At 35.6% G+C, this 26,997-nt stretch overlaps 1 protein-coding gene across 6 annotated transcripts in view; it reads right to left on the reverse strand.

Moving 5' to 3' along the window:
- LOC133631183 (receptor-type tyrosine-protein phosphatase mu-like) overlaps window positions 1-26,997 on the reverse strand; it is a 578,559-nt gene that overhangs the window by 240,489 nt on the left and 311,073 nt on the right. For all 6 annotated transcript variants that reach the window (XM_062023331.1, XM_062023329.1, XM_062023328.1 and 3 more), the window contains 2 exons: window positions 6,958-7,159; window positions 2,192-2,294 (listed from right to left, as the gene is read on the reverse strand). In XM_062023331.1, the coding sequence (XP_061879315.1) occupies window positions 2,192-2,294; window positions 6,958-7,159 (305 nt within the window). The remainder of the gene's footprint in view (window positions 1-2,191; window positions 2,295-6,957; window positions 7,160-26,997) is intronic.

Here is a 26,997-nt window from a genome sequence, read left to right on the forward strand (position 1 = left end):
TCAAAGAGCACGCACTTGGCGCGATGATGTCATGTTATCCATGGAAAAATGCATTTTTAGACCAAGGCGGTTGCCTTGTTGCCTTTCCATTAAGAACAATAAATTAGTTTTTAGTATAAGTTTGCTGGTTTCAAGAAATGTAATGCCGAGTGCATATCATTATGTCAAGATAATGGCACTAGCATTTACTTCATTTAAGAATATTTTTCAAAATATTGAGCAAAAAGGTCTCTTTTTTTTCTACCAAGAAAAGTGCACTTGTTATTAGTGAGAATATACTTATTTTAAGGTATTTTTGGGTTCATTGAGGTTAGCTAATTTGACTTGTTTTGGAAAGTCTTGACAAGTCGAATTTTCTTGTTCTATTGGCAGATCATTTTGCTTAGTCCAAGTAAAATACCCCTCATTTTGTATTTTTTTTCTTGTTTTTGAACACTGACTTTTTGCAGTGTATTTCTGTTCAAAATAGTTAGAAATGTCACATGTTAAATGTTTAAATATTAATTGTCAGTTTACTGTACTGTGCCAACTGTACTATTATATGAGTACGTATTTTCTACTGTTTCATTGAAACTAAAACAGCAAAGTCCATTTGGCTGTCATCTGTTTTAATTATGAGACAAAATTGTGTCAGTCAACTTTTTTTTTTTCATGCTTGAAATAAGAAATGATGACTTTAAAAAAGTAGTTTTCTACTTGTGAGTGTTGATGACACAACAGTTGATATTCTAGTTTCAAGCATGTTTTACTCAATATAGCTCATCAAATCTCAGCAACAAGCTGTAATATCTTACTGACATCATTTAGGAGCAAAACACTTAAAACAAGTAAAACACTCTAACATCAAATCTGCTTAGTGAGAAGAATGATCTTATCAGACAGAAAATAAGCAAATATCACCCTTATTTGAGATATTTAATCTTTCTTAGATTTCAGTATTTTTTGCAAAATCTGCAAGTATTGTACACATTTTTAAACATATATATGTATAAATAACTATATCAAAAATATAATCCGTTTGTATGGCACTAGTAAAAAAGGTACATATATTTACCCTTTGCTGCTCGCATACATTGGTTGAACCAATGGATTTGTGAAGGATTGATTAACAAATCTGTACATCCATCTGAATTATGATCATTATATCATCTAGGGTTTTAAATGTATTTAATGTAGTATTTTAAGCAAGTGCTACCCTTATACTTTACCATATTTAAGTACATTTATAAGGTCTTCATAAAGCAGCAAGCAATAAGCCATTTACAACATAGAGTGTTTAAATACGTTTTAGGGGTGCTAAAAAAAAAATGTGATTGTTATTTAATTCATTTATAAATCGATTCATAATTTTATAATATACATACATACATACATACACACACACATATATACATACATACATACATACATACATACATATATATATATATATATATATATATATATATATATATATATATATATATATATATATATATATATATATATATATATATATATATATATATATATATATATATATATATATATATGTGTGTGTGGGAAAAAAATCACAAGACTACTTCATCTCTACAGGCCTGTTTCACGAGGGGTTCCCTCAATCCTCAGGAGATCAGGAGGGAAACATTTAAAAAAAAAAATAAAAAAAAAATCTCCTGATGATTGAGGCAACCCCTCATGAAACAGGCCTGTAGAGATGAAGTAGTCTTGTGATTATTTTTTTTTCCCCACACATACATATATTGCGCTCTACCACTGTATTGAGCACTATTTTATTTTTATTTTTTTGTATAATGTAATTAAGACATATATATATATATATATATATATATATATATATATATATATATATATATATATATATATATATATATATATATATATATATATATATATATATATATATACATATATATATATATATATATATATACACACACACACACACACACACACAGCCCGGCCCCAGCCAAACTTTTTTAACCCAATGCGGCCCCCCGAGTCAAAATGTTTGGGGACCCCTGCTCTAAAGACCCTTCGAAAACAATGATGAAGCAAACCAAAAATGACGACTTTGCCGTCATCAAGCACAAAGGCTTGGAGGACGAGAGACGCAAGATCTTTGACAACTATTATCACGCTGTAATCTGCTCTAATGTGGTGTTTTGCTGCTTTTATTGTGAAGGCCTACCTCACAGGAGCCCCACGGCTCTGGGCGGGCTTCAGTAACACCGTGACCGTGCTGTCCGTCTGATTCAGGGACGTCTCCTGGTCGTACGTCGGCATCGACGGAGCTGTAGACGAAGCGACACAGGACATCAGGCAACACTCCATATACAGTAAAAAGCAGGCTTCGCTACACGTCTTAAAATCAAGCCTGGAGCTCTGGCAACTCTCTGTCTGTCAGATACAGATTTGGGAGCTGTATATGCTAACCTAGCATGATATTGTTGTTCAAATGTTTTGATTGATTGACTGAAACTTGTATTAGTAGATTGCACAGTACAGTACATATTCCGTACCATTGACCACTAAATGGTAACACCCCAATACGTTTTTACACTTGTTTAAGTCCGCTCAATTCATGGTCAAATGTGAGCGTTAAAGTGTGCTAGTTGTGTCCACTGTCCTTATGTTATGTTGTTGTATGTGAAATATGACATGTATTATCTGTAGAGTTACAGTGTCTTTAGAAAAAGTGGATAAAATACACAATAGAGACAAACACAGCTGATTAGCATTAAAGCTACAGACACACTAAGGCTTATTATTAGAGGCACAACACACTTTCAACACACCACTGTGGCACCTCTGACACAAATACTACAAAAAGGGTAACTTTAAAATCAGATCCTTACTATTACAGTGCTTAGTACTACCGTATTTTTCGGAGTATAAGTCTCTCTAAGTCGCACCGGCCGAAAATGCATAATAAGGAAGGAAAAAAACATATATAAGTCGCACTGGAGCAGCGTTTCTCAAAGTGTGGGGCGCGTCCCACTGGTGGGGAATAGAGACATGACAGATGGGGCGCGAGGAACGGGAGGAAATTTCACTTTACTTTTTTTTTTTTTTTTAAATTATATTCTTAGATTTTTTTTTTTACTATGCTTTCATTTTCTATACACACTGTAAATCACTTTGTGATTCTGTCTGTGGAATCCGCTATATAAATAAATGTAAATTACTTATTTTTCCTGTAGACTTTACATTTCTAGGTAGGAGCGCAAGTTTGACAGACATAGCAACAGTAACTAATGGGGGCGGGGCTAAGCGGAAGCTCTGTGAATGGCGAGTCACTGTGCGAGGATTTGCAGTTTTGCAAATACATAAAAAATAGAGCCACTGCTGATGAGCTGTTCGAGATAATGGACAGTTTCCTCAAAGAACACAACCTTAAATGGGAAAACTGTGTGGGCTTTTGCTCTGATGGCGCACAGACCATGGCAGGGTAAAGAAACGGGCTGCAGGCTCTAATAAAGAGGGTTGCGCCAAATGCGCATTGGACACACTGTGTGTCATTCACCGGGAAACACTCGCGTCAAGCCAGCTCAGCCCCGAACTCAATGAGGTTTGCAAGTTATTTGATTTATTATTGAACTTGATGCAAGTTATAACACTTTTGTTTTATTTATTATTGAACTTGATGCAAGTTATTTGATTTATTATTGAACTTGATGCAAGTTATACCACAGCTGCACAGTTATTTTATTTATTATTGAACTTGATGTTATTTTATGTTATTGAGTTTGAATGTATACAACTTGATGTTACTTGATGTTCAATAAATTTGAAAATGTTAAGCTTGGCATTAGCGTTCTGTTTGGGCGATGGGGGCCGGTGGGGCTTGAAAACTCCCCCTTGTACAAAGTGGGGGATGACAAAAAAAGTTTGAGAACCACTGCACTGGAGTATAAGTCGCATTTTTTGGGGGAAATGTATTTGATGAAAGCCAACAGCAAGAATAGACATTTGAAAGGCAATTTAAAATGTCTAAAGAATAGTGAACAACAGGCTGAATAAGTGTAGGTTATATGAGGCATAAATAACCAACTGGTATGTTAACGTAACATATTATGGTAAGAGTCATTCAAATAACTATAACATATAGAACATGCTATACGTTTACCAAACAATCTGTCACTCCTAATCGCTAAATCCCATGAAATCTTATACGTCTAGTCTCTTACGTGAATGACATCAATAATATTATTGGATATTTTACATTAATGTGTTAATCATTTCACACATAAGTAGCTCCCGAGTATAAGTCGCACCCTCGGCCAAACTATGAAAAAAACTGCGACTTATAGTCCGAAAAATACGGTACTCAACTTCGATGTTTGAATACATTTTCCTTTAAGAAACAAACATTCTAAACTTTTAACTAAGGTACAGCGACTTATTGTAAAAAAAATACCAGCTATTAGGGGTGTGGGAAAAAATCGATTCTAATTCGAATCGCGATTCTCACGTTGTGTGATTCAGAATCGATTCTCATTTCTTAAAAATCGATTTATTTTTATTTTTATTATTTATAAAAAATATTTTATTATTATTATTATTCCGCACCTTTGCGCACTACTTTGCCCCCCTTAACATGCTTCAAAACTCACCAAATTTTTTACACACATACAAAAAGTGTTCGAGAACACTTTAGTCAAAAACAAAACCCCAAAATTCAAAATTGCGCAATAGCGCCCCCTAGGAAAAAACAACACTAAACTGCCTGTAACTCCCACTAGGAAGGTCGTAGAGACATGAAACAAAAACCTGTATGTAGGTCTCACTTAGACCTACAATTCATAATTTCACATCCTCGGGCAAAAACCAAGATATTGGCAATTTCCCATTTTAGACAAAAATTTACTAAAAACACTCCTTTTTACGTCTTTGACCTCTAATTTGACCCCCTTAAAATACTTCAAAACTCACCAAACTTCTCACACACATCGGGACTGGTGGAAATTGCGATCTAAAAATAACCGAACCCCAAAACTCAAAATTGTGCTCTACATAATTTTTGAAAAAAAAACAGAGAAAAAACTGCTCCTCAGAGGAAAACTCAGACAAAACTGCTTGTAACGTCCGGTAGGAACGTCTTAGAGATATGAAACAAATACCTCTATGTAGGTCTCGCCTAGACCTACATTTCATAGATTGACATCCTTCAGCAAAAATCAACAGGAAGTTTGCTATTCCTCCTTCAAAACAAAATTTTTGTTACAACCGGTCACCAAACATCAAACGTTATCGCCTCTGAGCGCGTTTGTCGTTTCGGCTTCAAACTGCTACAGGAGAGAGATTGAACCCTTCTGATTAAACTGTCTGTACGGATTTTTGATACGTGCTACCGTTTTGATTTTACGAGCCTTCAAAGACCCGCAGCACTGATGCTGCTCCGGTGCCAAAAATGACAACGAAAATGCGATTACTCCTTCTTTGTCCTCAAAATTCTACACACAATAGCCTATAATGACAATGTGAACTCAGACACAACTTCCTCTAACTCCCAGTACCAATATCGTAGAGACACGAAACAAAAACCTCTATGTAGGTCTCACTCAGGACTACCACTGGACTAAAGTATTGGACACCTAGGACTAGCACCTGCCAGAAGGCGGACCCGACCAACGCTGCTTGCAGCTTTAATTATTATTTATTTATTTATTTTTTAATGAATCAATCCAACAAAACAATACACAGCAATACCATAACAATGCAATCCAATTCCAAACCCGACCCAGCAACACTCAGAAGTGCAATAAACAGAGCAATTGAGAAGAGACACAAACACCACACAGAACAAAACAAAAGTAGTGAAACAAAAATGAATATTATCAACAACAGTATCAATATTAGTTACAATTTCAACATAGCAGTGATTAAAAATCCCTCATTGACATTATCATTAGATATTTAGTTTATGAGATGCGATGCAAGTGTAAGCCACTGTGACACTATTGTTCATTTTTTTTTAAATGTTTTTTATTAATGTTTGTAATGATAATATCAATGAGGGATTTTTAATCACTGCTATGTTGAAATTGTTACTAATATTGATACTGTTGTTGATAATATTCATTTTTGTTTCACTACTTTTAGATTGTTCCGTGTCTCCTCAATTGCTCTGTTTATTGCTATTCTGAATGTTGCTGGGTCGGGTTTGGTTTTGAAATTGTATTGCATTATTACGGTATTGCTGTGTATTGTTTTCATTATAAAAAAAAAAAATCGTTTTTGAATGGAGAATCGTGTTGAATTGAAAAACAATCGATTTTGAATCGAATCGTGACCCCGAGAATCGATTTTGAATCGAATCGTGGGACATCCAAAGATTCACAGCCCTACCAGCTATGATAACCTCGGTTCGATCCGGGTCACGGCACCAATTGTTGGGTATGGCCTTTTGAGGTGCTTTAATGTTACCTTCGCTGAAAAAAATACACTGGGAAAGAATGACTATTCATCATGTATTTTATCCTCTGCATTTGACCCATCCCCATGTTCACCCCCTGGGAGGTGAGGGGAGCAGTGAGCAGCAGCGGTGGCCGCGCTCGGGAATAATTTTATTTGGTGATTTAACCCCCAATTCCAACCCTTGATGCTGAGTGCCAAGCAGGGAGGCAACGGGTCCCATTTTTATAGTCTTTGGTATGACCAACCTACCAATCTCAGGGTGGACACTCTAACCACTAGGCCATATTTGTATTAATATCTTGGTCCAATTTCGAATATATGACAGAAAAGTCCAATAGTTCTTTCTTTAACGATCAGATTACCATTTGAAGAAGATATTAAAATGGTGCAACCATGTCAACCGAGGTAATATTAGTCCGTAAGAAGCCGTTTTAAAACTACACAGTTACATATTCTATTTACACGTTTCCACGCCGACGCGGCTGCCGAGCAGTACATGATTAATTCATCAGCCACGCTAACCGACCTACGGCCCACCTGAAATCTTGGTGGTGAACTGGGTGACGGCAGCCGGGCCGTAGCCCTTAGCCGTGCTGGCGCGCAGGGTGAAGGAGTACGTGGAGCCCGGGTAGAGTCCCGCAAACACGTGGGTGGTCTCGTTGCTGAGCTTGGCCACCTTGCCGCTCTGGTTGGAGAGGTCAAGCTCGGGGTCGAAGGAACTCACCGCCTTGTAGGAGATCTGTGGGGGGGGGGAGAATTAATATTCAGATTATTTGTATGTTTAACCGCCTACTGAAATTAATTTGTTTTATTCAAACAGGGATAGCAGATCCATTCTATGTGTCATACTTGATCATTTCGCGATATTGCCATATTTTTGCTGAAAGGATTTAGTAGAGAAAATCGACGATAAAGTTCGCAACTTTTGGTCTCTGATAAAAAAAAGCCTTGCCTGTAGCGGAAGTAGCGTGACGTCACAGGAGCTAGTATTCCTCACAATTCCCCGTTGTTTACAATGGAGCGAGAGAGATTCGGACCGAGAAAGTGACGATTACCCCATTAATTTGAGCGAGGATGAAAGATTTGTGGATGAGGAACGTTAGAGTGAAGGACTAGAATACAGTGCAAGACATATCTTTTTTCGCTCTGACCGTAACTTAGGTACAAGCTGGCTCATTGGATTCCACACTCATTCCTTTTTCTATTGTGGATCACGGATTTGTATTTTAAACCACCTGGGATACTATATCCTCTTGAAAATGAGAGCCCAGAACGCCAAATGGACATTCACAGGGACTTTTATCTCCACGACAATACATCGACGAAACACTTTAGCTACGGAGCTAACGTGATAGCATCGTGCTTAACTGCATATAAAAACAAAATAAATAAACCCCTGACCGGAAGGATAGACAGAAGATCAACAATACTATTAAACCATGGACATGTAACTACACAGTTAATGCTTTCCAGGCTGGCGAAGATTAACAATGCTGTTGCTAACGACGCCATTGAAGCTAACTTAGCAACCGTACCTCACAGAGCTATGCTAAAAACATTAGCTATCCACCTACGCCAGCCAGCCCTCATCTGCTCATCAACACCCGTGCTCACCTGCGTTCCAGCGATCGACGGTGCGACGAAGGACTTCACCCGATCACAGATGCGGTCGGCGAGACGAAGGAAGTTAAGGTGAGTTCGCCGGCTAACGCGTCTGCTATCCATCTCTGTCTTCCTGGTTGTGTTGCTGTAGTCCGCCGCTAATACACCGATCTCACCTACAACTTTCTTCTTTGCAGTCTCCATTGTTCATTAAACAAATTGCAACAGATTCACCAACACAGATGTCCAGAATACTGTGGAATTATGAGATGAAAACAGAGCTATTTTGTATTGGATTCAATGGGGTAGCGATACTTCTGTTTCACTGGCTACGTCACGCGCATACGTCATCATCCAAAGACGTTTTCAACCGGAAGTTTAGTGGGAAATTTAAAATGTCACTTTATAAGTTAACCCGGCCGTATTGGCATGTGTTGCAATGTTAAGATTTCATCATTGATATATAAACTATCAGACTGCGTAGTAGTGGCTTTCAGTAGGCCTTTAACATAAGCAGCTTCCCATGACATTTTAGCATCATTTTACACACAAAGTCCTAGAGAAATAGAGCCTTCTCATTTTGATTACTTGAGGCGTTTCCAGAAAGTAACGTGCAGTACACTGCAGCAGGAAAGGACACACAGGAGTGCTCGTGTCGGGAAAATATTTCGGTAGTTTTTAAAAAAAATGACATGTTAGGTGAGAACAAATGATGAAAATGTCGATCGCAATTACCTAAAAAAAGTAAGCAAATTCACAGCGAGTATGTCAGAATAATTGTATCTAAGTTATCACAATACTTTGTTTTTTAAATAAGTTCCCTGCGAGAAGACAAAAGCTGTCTTTGAACCTGCCAAGAAAAAGGCTTGTAAAACTCCACTGTGTAGGGGGGGAAGCAACATGAAGGTGTTCTGTTTCTTTCATGTATTGTAATCAACAGAAATATATTGTTTTAACCCAAGAACTACAAAGCGGAGTTCCAGACACCTCTTTTACAAACCTCTTTTTTGAACTCTTTTACGACCTCTTTTTTGAACAGACCTTTTTTTTTTTAAACTGTTTTGTAACCAAAGGCGATGGCTGTTTACGACCCCGTCCCTTTGGAAGCAGCTGTTACCATGTGGTCAGGGAAAGTCCATATAAAAGAAGGAGGCGTACAATCTTGTGGCAGAGCGTGTTGAGACACTGTGCAAGGGTACAGTGTCCAGGCGTCTCTCCTCAAATTGAGCCAAATTGAATTCTGTCTCTGTTTAATTCTTTGCTTCTTGTCTTGTTGAACAAATGTCATCAGGGTTTGAACCTGACAGAGTATGAACATTAAAATGCAACATACTGTAATAATGAATTTACTTACATGAAATAATAATTTAAAAAAAAAATATATATATATATATATATATATTTTTTTTTAAATTATTTATTTATTTTTTTCATTATTTCATGTAAGTAAATTTACAATGTAAATAGTCATGAAAATAAAAAAAACACATTGAATGAAAAGGTGTGTCCAAACTTTTTGGCTTGTACTGATTTACTTACATGAAATAATGAAAAAAAATATATATATAAAAATAAAAAATAAATATATATATACTGTGTGTGTATATATATATATATATATATTTTTCATTATTTCATTATAAATAATATATATATATATATATATATATATATATATATATATATATATATATATATATATATATATATATATATATATATATATATATATATATATATATATATATATATATTTTTTTTTTATTATTTTTTTATTTTTTATTATTTCATGTAAGTAAATTTACAATGTAAATAGTCATGAAAATAAAGAAAACACATTGAATGAAAAGGTGTGTCCAAAGTTTTTGGCTTGTACTGATTTACTTACATGAAATAATGAAAAAAAAAACAAAACAAAAAAAAATATATATATATATATATATATATATATATATATATATATATATATATATATATATATATATATATATATATATATATATATATATATATATATATATATATATATATTTTTTTTTTTTTTTAAATTATTATTTCATGTAAGTAAATCAGTACAAGCCAAAAAGTTTGGACACACCTTTTCATTCAATGTGTTATCTTTATTTTCATGACTATTAACATTGTAGACTGTCACTGAAGGCATCAAAACTATGAATGAACACATGTGGAGTTATGTACGTAACAAAAAAAGGTGAAATAACTTAAAACATGTTTTTATATTCTAGTTTCTTCAAAATAGCCACCCTTTTCTCTGATTACTTTTTCGCACACTCTTGTCATTCTCTCCATGAGCTCCAAGCACACCTGTGACGTGAAAACCATTTCAGGTGACTACCTCTTGAAGCTCATGGAGAGAATGCCAAGAGTGTGCAGAGCAGTAATCAGAGAATAGCGTGACTATTTTGAAGATACTAGAATATAAAACATGTTTTCAGTTATTTCACCTTGTTTTGTTAAGTACATAACTCCACATGTGTTCATTCATAGTTGTGATGCCTTCACTGACTATCTATAATGTAAATAGTCATGACATCTGCGGTCCCCTCCAAGGTCTCTCAATGTATCCCATTGGGTTGAGTTTTTCCTTGACCTGATATGGGATCCGGGTCGAGGATGTCGTTGTGGCTTGTGAAGCCCTTTGAGACACTTGTGATTAAGGGCTATATAAATAAACTTTGATTGATTGATATAACGCTTACTTCCAATACAAATATTTATCCGAATTCATAGAAGAAAGACTCCGCTCTCTGAACAAGTTGTATACAAACAGGAAATGATGCAAAACAGCAGACCGTGCACGGTATGTGTGGTCACAAAACCAGGTTAGACCGGTTCCACTCCACTTTGCAGCTTGTTACGACTTAATGTCAGGAAGGCTTTCATGTCGGCTTTTCCAAAATGTGTCAGTAAAAATGAACCGTGTCGGAGGGCAACAATGCTCTAATTGTGGTGTGTAAGTGCGTAGTGACACACTAGTGCAAGCGTGTTCAGTCTGCAGGGAGGCAATCAGGTTAAGGGGAGTGTTTTCTCCTAATATCCATTTAGAATAAGTCGCGCTCATAAAAAAGGGAAAGAAAACTCCATTATAATTCCAATCAAGGAACACAAAAGAGAGTTCGGAGCACAGCGTCATTTGTGTCCATCAAGTTTGGAAATGCTTGGGAGCCTTCTGTCATTTAGTCTTTTGTCTGCGCTGCCGCCATCTCCGATATCATAACGTTGCAGGGCGAGCCGTTTGAAATTACACGTCAACGCGGACGCGCACAGCCCTAATGAAAGTGACAGGGGAAATAATGGGAAAACATTCCACTCCACGGGAGACATTAGGCCTCTGCTGTAATATTGATTTACATTTTTCACACACACTGCAAAAACTGAAATCTAAGTAAGAATAAATATCTCAAATAAGGGTGATATTTGCTTATTTTCTGTCTGATAAGATAACTCTTCTTACTAAGCAGATTTTATGTTAGAGTCTTTTACTTGTTTTAAGTGTCTAAAGCAGGGGTCACCAACCTTTTTGAAAGCAAGAGCTACTTCTTGGGTAGTGATTAATGCGAAGGGCTACCAGTTTGATACACACTTCAATAAATTGCCAGAAATAGCCAATTTGCTCAATTTACCTTTAACTCTATGTTATTATTAATAATTAATGATATTTACACTTAATTGAACGGTTTAAAAGAGGAGAAAACACAAAAAAAAATGACAATTAAATTTTGAAACATAGTTTATCTTCAATTTCGACTCTTTAAAATTCAAAATTCAACCGAAAAAAAGAAAAGAAAAACTAGCTAATTCGAATCTTTTTGAAAAAATAAAAAAAAGAATTTATGGAACATCATTAGTAATTTTTCCTGATTAAGATTAATTTTAGAATTTTGATGACATGTTTTAAATAGGTTAAAATCCAATCTGCACTTTGTTAGAATATATAACAAATTGGACCAAGGTATATTTCTAACAAAGACAAATCATTATTTCTTCTAGATTTTCCAGAACAAAAATTTTAAAAGAAATTCAAAAGACTTTGAAAGAAGATTAAAATTTGATTCTACAGATTTTCTAGATTTGCCAGAATAATTTTTTTGAATTTTAATCATAATAAGTTTGAAGAAATATTTCACAAATATTCTTTGTCGAAAAAACAGAAGCTAAAATGAAGAATTAAATTCAAATGTATTTATTATTCTTTACAATAAAAAAAAAAAATACTTGAACATTGTCAGAATTGTCAGGAAAGAAGAGGAAGGAATTTAAAAGGTAAAAAGGTATATGTGTTTAAAAATCCTAAAATCATTTTTAAGGTTGTATTTTTTCTCTAAAATTGTCTTTCTGAAAGTTATAAGAAGCAAAGTAAAAAAAATTATGAATTCATTTAAACAAGTGAAGACCAAGTCTTTAAATTATTGTCTTGGATTTTCAAATTCTATTTGAGTTTTGTCTCTCTTAGAATTAAAAATGTCGGGCAAAGCGAGACCAGCTTGCTAGTAAATAAATACAATTTAAAAAATCGAGGCAGCTCACTGGTAAGTGCTGCTATTTGAGCTATTTTTAGAACAGGCCAGCGGGCTACTCATCTGGTCCTTACGGGCTACCTGGTGCCCGCGGGCACCGCGTTGGTGACCCCTGGTCTAAATGATGTCAGTAAGATATTACAGCTTGTTGCTGAGATTGTATGACCTATATTGAGTAAAACATGCTTGAATATCAAGTGTTGCAAAGCTGTGTCATCAACACTCACAAGTATAAAACTACTTTTTCAAAGTCATCATTTCTTATTTCAAGCATGAAATAAAAAATCAGGGATTTGACACAATTGTGTCTCATAATTAAAACAGATGACAGCCAAATGGACTTTGCTGTTTTATTTTCAATGAAACAATAGAAAACACGTACTCATATAGTAGTACAGTTGGCACAGTACAGTAAACTGACAGTTAATATTTAAACATTCAACATGTGACATTTCTAACAATTTTGAACAGAAATACTTCATGCACTTTCGGATAAATTCTTCAAAATTACAATAAAAACAAAATTGGCCGGGGGCAATGTTCCGTCTAAGTGTTCATGTGTGTGAGCAAACGCACAAACTCTGAGCATTCAGTGGAGCACATGTGAGCGACATCACACGTGCACACTGTGGCCACACCAGCGTCACACCTGTCCCAAACCTGACTAAATAACAATTGAAATGTTTTATTAAATTCATTTTCTGATATAAGTGATTTTGCCCCCTTACAATGACAATAACAAAAAAACATGTTTTTCATGAGCTATGTGCTAGTATTGTATGTATGGTTGCGGGTAGGGATGTCCGATAATATCGGCCTGCCGATAATATCGGCCGATAAATGCGTTAAAATGTAATATCGGAAATTATCGGTATCGTTTTTTTAATTATCTGTATTGTTTTTTTTGTTTTTTTTTTAATTAAATCAACATAAAAAACACAAGATACACTTACAATTAGTGCACCAAGCCAAAAAACCTCCCTCCCCCCATTTCTTTCTGTTATCAATATTCTGGTTCCTACATTATATATCAATATATATCAATACAGTCTGCAAGGGATACAGTCCGTAAGCACACATGATTGTGCGTGCTGCTGCTCCACTAATAGTACTAACCTTTAACACTTAATTTGACTAATTGTCATTAATTACTAGTTTCTATGTAACTGTTTTTATATTGTTTTACTTTCTTTTTTATTCAAGAAAATGTTTTTAATTTAGTTACAAAGACCAAAAAATGTGAGCACATTACACCAATTCTTAAATCCTTACATTGGCTCCCTGTACATCAGAGAATAGATTTCAAAATCCTCCTGCTCACATATAAATCACTACATGGTCTAGGGCCCAAGTATATCACTGATATGCTCCCACTATATACGCCCTCTAGATCACTAAGATCTTCTGAGAGCAATCTGTTAGCGGTTCCAAGAGTAAACTCAAATCAAGGGAGATCATCATTCAGTCACTATGCAACACATAGCTGGAATAAACTTCCTGAAGATGTCAGACTCTCCCCAACTCTCACTACTTTTAAAACTAGACTGAAGACTTTTATGTTCACCTTAGCTTTCAGCTAAATCTTTTAATCTTTTAACTTTTAACGTCTGCACTGTTTTTATTTTTATTGTCTGCATTTTAATTTTGCTTTTATTTTCTTTCATTTCACTTTGTTGTCTGTGAAGCACTTTGAGTCTGCCTTGTGTATGAAAAGCGCTATACAAATAAAGTTGCCTTGCCTTGCCTTGCCTTATCTTATTTTATAATTTTTTTTAAAAAGTACCTTATCTTCACCATACCTGGTTGTCCAAATTAGGCATAATAATGTGTTAATTCCACGACTGCATATATCGGTTGATATCGGTATCGGTTGATATCGGTATCGATAATTAAAGAGTTGGACAATATCGGAATATCGGATATCGGCAAAAAGCCATTATCGGACATCCCTAGTTGCGGGTCCTGCCTTTAAAAGAAATGTTACCCCTTTCAGAGATTACATTTAGTTCCTCTAACTTTCTGTCTGTAAAATACATCTTTTTATCACCATTTATGAAATCTAGTGACAATATTTCATGAATAATATCCTTAGATTAACATTCTTAATAAATGGCAGTAAAATAAGCACACATCTGATTGTGGAGTCAGAGTGTTACAACCTGGCATTTACACACTGTGTGGCGTTGGGGTTGTCCCACTTTTTGTGTGGCCATAAACGCAGCACTGGCTAAGTGCCATGAGTGCGTGTGTTGGTGCAGGTGAGAGAGAGCGAGCGGCTTCTGTTGATATGACGGATGACAAAGTTGGTTTAAGCCTGGTTTGTATGGCAGAAAATGACCAGTTCTTGTTTTTGGTGTGGTTACAAACAGTTTTGCTCAATAAAGCGATTGATGGAATTGTGAATTACATTTTTAGTGAATTACATTTTATATAGCGCTTTTTCTCAAGTGACTCAAAGCGCTTTACATTGTGAAACCCAATATCTAAGTTACATTTAAACCAGTGTGGGTGGCACTGGGAGCAGGTGGGTAAAGTGTCTTGCCCAAGGACACAACGGCAGTGACTAGGATGGCGGAAGCGGGGATCGAACCTGCAACCCTCAAGTTGCTGGCACGGCCGCTCTACCAACCGAGCTATACCGTCCCTATTCCTGTCCGTAAAGTGTCTCGACAGACCATAATTGAACTGTGTTGACAAACATTGTTTTATTCATTGGGGCCACTCTTGTTGTCACCTGTCACTCACAGAATTGCATTGCAAAATCATACAGAATAAATTGTAATGTGTTTATTTTGTTTAAAGTTCACATGGGATTTTCGATTTCCTGCGCGGCATTAATTTGCTGTGCGCAGAGGACGCCCGTGTGAGCGGTGCGCAATTGCGCAGGCGCGCACCTTAGAGGGAACATTGGCCGGGGGCCAGGCTGTAAATATATATATATATATATATATATATATATATATATATATATATATATATATATATATATATATATATATATATATATATATATATATATTCCTTGCACACTAATTGACTGAAAGAGCACGCACTTGGCGCGATGATGTCATGTTATCGATGGAAAAATGCATTTTTAAACCATATGACAGTGGTTCTCAATCTTTTTTCAGTGATGTACCCCCTGTGAACATTTTTTTAATTCAAGTACCCCCTAATCAGAGCAAAGCATTTTTGCTTGAAAAAAAGAGATAAAGAAGTAAAATACAGCACTATGTCATCAGTTTCCGATTTATTAAATTGTAGGGATGTCCGATAATGGCTTTTTGCCGATATCCGATATTCCGATATTGTCCAACTCTTTAATTACCGATACCGATATCAACCGATACCGATATCAACCGATATATGCAGTCGTGGAATTAACACATTATTATGCCTAATTTGGACAACCAGGTATGGTGAAGATAAGGTACTTTGTAAAAATATTAGTAAAATAAGATAAATAAATTTAAAAAAAATTCTTGAATAAAAAAGAAAGTAAAACAATATAAAAATCAATCAATCAATCAATCAATGTTTATTTATATAGCCCTAAATCACAAGTGTCTCAAAGGGCTGTACAAGCCACAACGACATCCTCGGTGTCGAGTGGGTCTGACATAATATTGTGAAGGTCCAGTTACATATAAACTAGTAATGAATGAAAATGAGTAAAATTAACTGTTAAAGGTTAGTACTATTAGTGGAGCAGCAGCACGCACAATCATGTGTGCTTATGGACTGTATCCCTTGCAGACTGTATTGATATATATTGATATATAATGTAGGAAGCAGAATATTAATAACAGAAAGAAACAACCCTTTTGTGTGAATGAGTGTGAATGGGGGAGGGAGGTTTTTTGGCTTGGTGCACTAATTGTAAGTGTATCTTGTGTTTTTTATGTTGATTTAATTTAAAAAAAAAATAATAATAAATTTAAAAAAAAACAAAAAACGATACCGATAATAAAAAAAAACGATACCGATCATTTCCGATATTACATTTTAACGCATATATCGGCCATCTCTATTAAATTGTATAACAGTGCAAAATATTGCTTATTTGTAGTGGTCTTTCTTGAACTATTTGGAAAAAAAGATATAAAAATAACTAAAAACTTGTTGAAAAATAAACAAGTGATTCAATTATAAATAAAGATTTGTACACATAGAAGTAATCATCAAGTTAAAGTGCCCTCTTTGGGGATTGTAATAGAGATCCATCTGGATTCATCAACTTACTTCTAAACATTTCTTCACAAAAAAAGAAATCTTTAACATCAATATTTATGGAACATGTTCACAAACAATCTAGCTGTCAACATTGAATATTGCATTGTTGCATTGTAATGAATGGAATAGCCTACTTGATTTCATGTTCAGTTTATGAACTTACATTCATATTTTGTTGAAGTATTATTCAATAAATATATGTATAAAGGATTTTTGAATTGTTGCTATTTTTAGAATGTTAAAAAAAAATCTCACGTACCCCTTGGCATAACCTTCAAGTACCCCCAGGGGTACGCGCACCCCCATTTGAGAACCACTGCCATATGATTTGCCTGAGCGGCTCGTAGACCCCGAGAGTAACAATCGATTGCCTTGTTGCCTTTCCATTAACAACAATAAACTAGTTTTTAGTATAAGTTTGCTGGTTTCAAGAAATGTCATGCCGAGCGCATATCATTATGTCAAGATAATGGCACTAGCATTTACTTCATTTAAGAATAGTTTTCAACATATTGAGAAAAAAGCTCTCATATTAGTTTTTTCTACCAAGAAAAGTGCACTTGTTATTAATGAGAATACCGTATTTCCTTGAATTGGCGCCGGGAATATGGTATTCGCATGCCTTGAATTACAGCCGGGTCAAACTCGTTTCGCAAAATAATTAGCGCATGCTTGGCACTTCCGCCGGGTCAAATATGAGTCATTAAATGACTCCCGCCTCCTGGTGGTAGAGGGCGCTAGTGATCGTTCTTGCGACTGCTGGTACTGCAGAAGACCCGTGCAGCAGAAGAAGACAACCGGCAGCAAGAGTGCGCAGCCATTGTTTGCTTGGACTTTTACCATGGAGGATTACATATCTAAAATAAAACAGTTTTCTAAACCGGACTTTCAATCGAAGCAGGAGGCAATACTTAAAAGGAAGATCTCCATCGAGACAGAGAGACTTTTAAAACTGAAGAAAGATAAGGAAGACTTCTATATCGATGCTTTTCTTCAAAAGGAGCTGGCATGGACTCATTATACCTAAAGGTAAGACAATAATAACATTTTTTTTAATTAAATGTTCTTTTCATGATAAGGTAAGCGCCGGAGTGAGAAGAGGTTTTAAAATAATTAGCGCATGCATGGCCATCCCGCAGGCTTCTGGTAAGCGCCGGAGTGACAGGAGGTTTTAAATTAATTAGCGCCCCTGCGGCTATTCAAGGAAATACGGTATACTTATTTTGAGGTATTTTTTGTTTATTGAGGTTAGCTAATTTGACTTGTTTTGGAAAGTCTTGACAAGCCAAAATTGTCTTGTTCTATTGGCAGATAATTTTGCTTAGTTCAAGTAAAATACCCCTCATTTTTGTATTTTTTTTCCCCTTGTTTTTGAACACTGACTTTTTGCAGTGCAGGAAGAGGGATTTTATGGAGCTTTGCAACTGCGCATGAGTAAAATCTCAATATGTCCAGGAGAAATAAATAAATGGGGTGTAACCTCTCCACTTACGCTCTTTACTGAATGAACGGCGACGGTTGAAAAGACGTATAGCGTACACCAGGCGGCCTCATTAGGCACACGTTGATGGCATTTGCTCGCTTTTTGATGGAGGGCTATTAAATGTTGACACACTGTAGGACTCATTTCTCAATTTAAGTGAGCTGCTTCCATGTTTTACTACAGTAAACCAAAGTAAGAACTCTGCTGATTTTAAATGATTAATTGATTTTGACCAAAAATGGCCAAAGTAGATATATATATATATATATATATATATATATATATATATATATATATATATATATATATATATATATATACACTACCGTTCAAAAGTTTGGGGTCACATGTAAATGTCCTTATTTTTGAAGGAAAAGCACTGTACTTTTCAATGAAGATAACTTGAAACTAGTCTTAACTTTAAAGAAATACACTCTATACCAGGGGTCACCAACGCGGTGCCCGCGGGCACCAGGTAGCCCGTAAGGACCAGATGAGTAGCCCGCTGGCCTGTTCTAAAAATAGCTCAAATAGCAGCACTTACCAGTGAGCTGCCTCTATTTTTTAAATTTTATTTATTTACTAGCTAGCTGGTCTCACTTTGCCCGACATTTTTAATTCTAAGAGAGACAAAACTCAAATAGAATTTGAAAGTCCAAGGAAATATTTTAAAGACTTGGTCTTCGATTGTTTAAATAAATTCATTAATTTTTTTACTTTGCTTCTTATAACTTTCAGAAAGACAATTTTAGAGAAAAAATACAACCTTAAAAATGATTTTAGGATTTTTAAACACATATACCTTTTTACCTTTTAAATTCCTTCCTCTTCTTTCCTGACAATTTAAATCAATGTTCAAGTAAATTTATTTTTTCTATTGTAAAGAATAATAAATACATTTTAATTTAATTCTTCATTTTAGCTCCTGTTTTTTCGACAAAGAATAATTGTGAAATATTTCTTCAAACTTATTATTATTAAAATTCAAAAAAATTATTCTGGCAAATCTAGAAAATCTGTAGAATCAAATTTAAATCTTCTTTCAAAGTCTTTTGAATTTCTTTTAAAATTTTTGTTCTGGAAAATCTAGAAGAAATAATGATTTGTCTTTGTTAGAAATATAGCTTGGTCCAATTTGTTATATATTCTAACAAAGTGTAGATTGGATTTTAACCTATTTAAAACATGTCATCAAAATTCTAAAATTAATCTTAATCAGGAAAAATTACTAATGATGTTCCATAAATTCTTTTTTAAATTTTTTCCAAAAGATTCAAATTAGCTAGTTTTTCTCTTCTTTTTTTCGGTTGAATTTTGAATTTCAAAGAGTCGAAATAGAAGATAAACTATGTTTCAAAATGTAATTGTCATTTTTTTCGTGTTTTCTCCTCTTTTAAACCGTTCAATTAAGTGTAAATATCATTAATTATTAATAATAACATAGAGTTAAAGGTAAATTGAGCAAATTGGCTTTTTCTGGCAATTTATCCAAGTGTGTATCAAACTGGTAGCCCTTCGCATTAATCACTACCCAAGAAGTAGCTCTTGCTTTCAAAAAGGTTGGTGACCCCTGCTCTATACATTGCTAATGTGGTAAATGACTATTCTAGCTGCAAATGTCTGCTTTTTGGTGCAATATCTACATAGGTGTATAGAGGCCCATTTCCAGCAACTATCACTCCAGTGTTCTAATGGCTCAGAAGGCTAATTGATGATTAGAAAACCCTTGTGCAATCATGTTCACACATCTGAAAACACTTTAGCTCGTTACAGAAGCTACAAAACTGACCTTCCTTTGAGCAGATTGAGTTTCTGGAGCATCACATTTGTGGGCTCAATTAAACGCTCAAAATGGCCAGAAAAAGAGAACTTTCATCTGAAACTCCACAGTCTATTCTTGTTCTTAGAAATGAAGGCTATTCCACTAAATTGTTTGGGTGACCCCACACTTTTGAACGGTAGTGTATATGTGTGTATATATATATATATATATATATATATATATATATATATATATATATATATATATATATATATATATATATATATATATATATATATATATATATGCACTTTCCCAGTCATCTATTAATCAAAATGTGACATTTTCAGGGATTGTGTGTCCCTGGCAAGAATACTACTGATTTGAGTGAGATCAATCACGATCTCCATTGTCGTTGCTAATGACGGAGGTTAAACAGCTCGTTGACTCCACGACTCGACAAGTCACGGTTTGAGTTATTTGATAGGACAGCCATAATCTATTAGATTTATATAGCGCTTTTTTTCTCATGTTGGTTCAACCCAGACATAAGAGTGGCTCTGAGATGTAACGTCACCCTGGAATGTGTCATCTACAAAACCCAAAACCAGTGAAGTTGGCACGTTGCGTAAATTGTAGAGATGCCGATAAATGCTTTAAAATGTAATATCGGAAATTATCGGTATCGGTTTCAAAAAGTAAAATTTACTGTACGGAGTGGTACACGGACGTAGGGAGAAGTACAGAGCGCCAATAAACCTTAAAGGCACTGCCTTTGCGTGCCGGCCCAATCACATAATATCTACAGCTTTTCACACACACAAGTGAATGCAAGGCATACTTGGTCAACAGCCATACAGGTGATTTAACCCCCAATTCCAACCCTTGATGCTGAGTGTCAAGCTGTACATCAAGCAAGAATTGGAAAGAATTCCACCTGAAGAGCTTAAAGGCCTACTGAAATGATTTTTTTTAATTTAAACGGGAATAGCAGATCCATTCTATGTGTCATACTTGATCATTTCGCGATATTGCCATATTTTTGCTGAAAGGATTTAGTAGAGAACATCGACGATAAAGTTTGCAACTTTTGCTCGCTGATAAAAAAAAAGCCTTGCCTGTAGCGGAAGTAGCGTGACGTCACAGGAGCTAGTATTCCTCACAATTCCCCGTTGTTTACAATGGAGCGAGAGAGATTCGGACCGAGAAAGCGACGATTACCCCATTAATTTGAGCCAGGATGAAAGATTTGTGGATGAGGAACGTTAGAGTGAAGAACTAGAGAGGCAGTGCAGGGTGTATCTTTTTTCGCTCTGACCGTAACTTAGGTACAAGGTCTAATTGGATTCCACACTCTCTCCTTTTTCTATTGTGGATCACGGATTTGTATTTTAAACCACCTGGGATACTATATCCTCTTGAAAATGAGAGTCGAGAACGCGAAATGGACATTCACAGTGACTTTTATCTCCACGACAATACATCGGCGAAGCACTTTAGCTACTGAGCTAACGTGATAGCATCTGGCTCAAATGCAGATAGAAACAAAAGAAATAAACCCCTGATTGGAAGGATAGACAGAAGATCAACAATACTATTAAACCATGGACATGTAAATACACGGTTATTAATTCTCAGCCTGGCAAAGCTTAACAATGCTGTTGCTAACGACGCTGAAGCTAACTTAGCAACTTAGCAACCGGACCTCACAGAGCTATGCTAAAAACATTAGCTATACACCTACGCCAGCCAGCCCTCATCTGCTCATCAACACCCGTGCTCACCTGCGTTCCAGCGATCGACGGCGCGACGAAGGACTTCACAGATGCGGTTGTCGGCTAGCATCGGCTAGCGCGTCTGCTATCCAAGTAAGTACTCCTTGTTGTGTTGCTGCAGCCAGCCGCTAATACACCGATCCCACCTACAACTTTCTTCTTTGCAGTCTCCATTGTTCATTAAACAAATTGCAAAAGATTCACCAACACAGATGTCCAGAATACTGTGGAATGATGCGATGAAAACAGAGCAGTTTGTACGGTGACACATTGGGTACGAATACTTCCGTTGCCGTCGTGACGTCACGCGCATACGTCATCATACATAGACGTTTCCAAGCGGGAGTTTAGCGGGAAATGTAAAATGTCACTTTATAAGTTAACCCGGCCGTATTGGCATGTGTTGCAATGTTAAGATTTCATCATTGATATATAAACTATCAGACTGCGTGGTCGCTAGTAGTGGCTTTCAGTAGGCCTTTAAGTAAATGTGTCTCCTCAGTTCCCAAACGTTTACTGAGTGTTGTTAAAAGGAAAGGCCATGTAACACAGTGGTCAAAATGCAATGTGTTGCTGCCATTAAATTCCAAGTTCATGATTATTTGCAAAAAAAAAAAAGTGTTTCTCAGTTCGAACATTAAATATCTTGTCCATTTTATACCGCTTGTCCCTTTTGGGTTCGCGGGGGGTGCTGGAGCCTATCTCAGCTGCATTCGGGCGGAAGGCGGGGTACACCCTGGACAAGTCGCCACCTCATCGCAAGGCCAGTCTATTTAATTGAATATAAGTTGAAAAGGATTTGCAAATCATTGTATTCGGTTTTTATTTACAATTTACTAGAGATGTCCGATAATGGCTTTTTTGCAGATATCCGATATTCCGATATTGTCCAACTCTTAATTACCGATTCCGATATTAACCGATACTGATATATACAGTGGTGGAATTAACACATTATTATGCCTCATTTTGTTGTGATGCATTAAACAATGTAACAAGGTTTTCCAAAATAAATCAACTCAAGTTATGGAACAAAATGCCAACATGGCACTGCCATATTTATTATTGAAGTCACAAAGTGCAGTATTTTTTTTTAACATGCCTCAAAACAGCAGCTTGGAATTTGTATATTGTAGCGTCCCGAAGAGTTAGTGCTGCAAGGGGTTCTGGGTATTTGTTGTGTTGTGTTTATGTTGTGTTACGGTGCGGATGTTCTCCCGAAATGTGTTTGTCATTCTTGTTTGGTGTGGGTTCACACATATTTGTAACAGAGTTCAAGTTGTTTATGTCGTGTCTGTGTTGATCATGTTTTTGTTTGGCCATGTGCTGGGGTTTTTTTTGGACGCTTTTTAGCTCCTGGTTGTGCACTCTTGCTTGTTTTGTTTCCATGACTACTCACTAGTTTCACCTGTCTCACGTTTTGCACTAATCATGTCGGTATTATTTAAGCTTCCAGTTGCCAGGCAGTCTGCCTGGCGACATTAACTGCCTGTTACTCCATTGATTACGTGTTCCATGCCATAGACTCCTGCTCTGCCAAGTAACTTTTTGTTATTAATGCCACATTTAGTGACTTTAGTTTCTGCCTTTGTGCTAGATTTGTTTTCATTAGTCAGGTTTGTTCTCCGCCTTTGTGCGCGCCTTTAGTTTTGTACCCCTTTTGTAGTTTAGAGTTAAAAATAAATGATGTCCTTACCTTCACGCCATGTCCAGTCCAACTTTACTTGCATCTCGGGAAAACAAAACCCTCACAGTCCACGTTATGACAGTTTATACGGCCACCCTCAGTGTGACCTGTATGGCTGTTGACCAAGTATGCGTTGCATTCACCTTGTGTGTGAAAAGCCGTAGATATTATGTGACTGGGCCGGCACGCAAAGGTGCTCTGTACTTCTCTCTATGTTCGTGTACATAGCGCCATTTTAAAAAGTCATACATTTTACTTTTTGAAACCGATACCGATAATTTCCGATATTACATTTTACAGCATTTATCGGCCGATAATATCGTCAGTCCGATATTATCGGACATCTCTAACATCAAGGCAGGAACCCTGTTGGTTTTTGAGGTATCTGATTTAACATGGAAGTCACAAGTTCAGAACAATGTTACGCTAAACCAAGTGCTTTACCAATCCTCCCTCTACAATAAAAAAAAACCCTACAGCCACGACAATAAACATAAGGATGCATTAATAATGAGAATGATGTCAGTAGAGGCCGACCGTCTTGTATTAGACCAGGGGTGTCCAAACTTTTTCCACTGAGGGCCACACACGGAAAAATGTAAGCATACGGGGGCCATTTTGATATTTTTCATTTTCAAACCTTAACAAAATATATAGATTTTTTTTTTAACCTTTAGGGCTCCCGGGGACCAATCAAGGGTCAAGGGTCTCAGTCATTAAAATGTTAAAAATAAGTCAAATTATTATTATTATTTTTTTACAGTATATCTCTATATCAACTTCAGGTTGACATCAAGTAAAAAAAAAACAGGTTTTATGCCTTTTCCGTCAAAGCCAAGTTTGTTTTTCATAGTAAAACTGAAATATGCAGTATTTAGTCATTAGAGCCCTAAAAGATCAATAATGCAGGACACCATTGATTTGAATTCTTTAATATTGTTGAGTAATCACAGTGAAAAGTTAAATAAAATCCCACTAAATATATTTGGGATCCAAAAGGTCTCCCACTCATAAAGTCATACATTTTTATTAGGGATGTCCGATAATGGCTTTCTGCCGATATCCGATATTCCGATATTGTCCAACTCTTTAATTACCGATACCGATATCAACCGATACCGATATCAACCGATATATGCAGTCGTGGAATTAACACATTATTATGCCTAATTTGGACAACCAGGTAAGATAAGGTACTTTCAAAAAAATAAAATAAAATAAGATAACTAAATTAAAAACATTTTCTTGAATAAAAAAGAAAGTACAACAATATAAAAACAGTTACATAGAAACTAGTAATGAATGAAAATGAGTCAAATGAAGTGTTAAAGGTTAGTACTATTAGTGGAGCAGCAGCACGCACAATCATGTGTGCTTACGGACTGTATCCCTTGCAGACTGTATTGATATATATTGATATATAATGTAGGAAGCAGAATATTGATAACAGAAAGAAATGGGGGGAGGGAGGTTTTTTGGGTTGGTGCACTAATTGTAAGTGTATCTTGTGTTTTTTATGTGGATTTAATAAAAAAAAACTAAAAAAAAAAATTAAAAAAAACGATACAGATAATTTAAAAAACGATACCAATAATTTCCGATATTACATTTTAACGCATTTATCGGCCGATAATATCGGCAGGCCAATATTATCGGACATCCCTAATTTTTATTAGTTGTTTTTTTTACTTTTCACACTTAAATTACGAGATCAACTTCAGATATATCTGTCCATTGTACGTTTGAACAATTATTTTGTTTGTTTTATACTCTTTTGTCCAAATAAAACTTTGACGTTTTTATATGGCAACCACACAATATATGCAATATTTTGTGAAATTTTTTAAGTAATAATTCATTGTAACATAGATTTTTTGTCTTTTTTCTTTTTTCTCGAACAATGGCAAAAAAATTCAAATAATCAAAGACAAAAGAAAAAAAACAGCCTGCATGGCAGCTTTGTGTAGGGATGATGTTTGATAAGGAATTATCGAGTTCGAGTCTATTATGGAATCCTCTTATCGAACCGATTCCTTATCGATTCTCTTATGGAGTCCAGATAGGTTGTTGTATATGGAAAAAAACACACAATATTTGGTTTAACAAAAGCTCACTTTTATTATATAATAAAAAAATAAAATCTAATAAATAAATGAATATTGACTGTTACCCCCCTAAAAAAATAAAATAAAATAAATAAATATTGACTGTTGTTACCCAAAGTATATTAAGTGGGATTTTTCAGAGAAACAAATATATACAGTAACACAAAAACAAGCTGTCTCTGTGATCACTATAGGTGTATAAATAATAATATAGTGTTAAATAAAATCAGTCCCTTGGGCACAAAACTGGAAATAATACAGCTCTCCAAAAAGTGCAATTCTGCTGCTATTTGACATAACTGTTTGTTATGATGCTTTGACATTTTTGCACTTTATTTCTTTATTGAAAGAACATTCTATGAAGAGAAAAGTTGTTTGCAAATGTGGTTACAATGCTAAAAAATGAAAAGTTAAAGCTAAAAAAAGAAATACACTTTATTGAGTTAACATTATTTCTTTATGGGGGAAAAATGTTATGAGCTAGAGAATATAACAACTACACTACCCATCATGCAACGGGAGTGACGAGCATGCGCGGTAGCCCCGAAAAGTGTTGCATGTTGCCACGCTGTGAAAGTAAACGTCAAGAACTCAGCCAACACGCCTCGTCTGCATTATTTATAATTAGACAGACAACACATATACAGTGTGATTTTGTAACGTTTACAAGGAAAGAAAAACAAAAGTTCAAAAAGGGAGATATGTTGTATATATATGTATGTGCTGCAGTGTTGTATATATATGTATGTGCTGCAGTGTTGTATATATATGTATGTGCTGCAGTGTTGTATATATATGTATGTGCTGCAGTGTTGTATATATATGTATGTGCTGCAGTGTTGTATATATATGTATGTGCTGCAGTGTTGTATATATATGTATGTGCTGCGGTTGTTTTAAGAAGGTTGCGACAGCTGCCGTAAAGGAGGTGCGTTGCTAGCCTGGTTGCTATGTTTCCGGTTGGTGGTAAAAGTGTTGGTCATGTGTTTTACCCTGCTCAAATCTCTCAGTAAAGTTATTCGATGGATTATAGCTTTTGTTTTGAACTTTATTACACCTTGGAGCGCTTTATCCTGTCCATTGTTTTCCTGCTTTCGCTATCTGCGCCTAATGACTGAGCTACATGACGTCATTTCTTGTGATGTCCCACGGAGCATTTCTGGTCGGGACGGGATTCGAATAAAGAATCAACTCTTTTCCTTCACTATAGTGGTCTCGATAACGGGTACCGGTTCTCAAAAAGGGATTCGAGTCCGAGGACTCGGTTCTTTTCTTATCAAACAACCGGGAAAACCGGTTTCGAGTATCATCCCTAACTTTGTGTCAACATTGCAACTTTTTCTCGTTAGATTTCGCCTCATTTCACTTCTTTTAAAATGTTTTTTTTAAATT

The sequence above is a fragment of the Entelurus aequoreus genome, linkage group LG16 (assembly GCF_033978785.1).
Source record: "Entelurus aequoreus isolate RoL-2023_Sb linkage group LG16, RoL_Eaeq_v1.1, whole genome shotgun sequence".
Lineage (NCBI taxonomy): Eukaryota > Metazoa > Chordata > Actinopteri > Syngnathiformes > Syngnathidae > Entelurus > Entelurus aequoreus.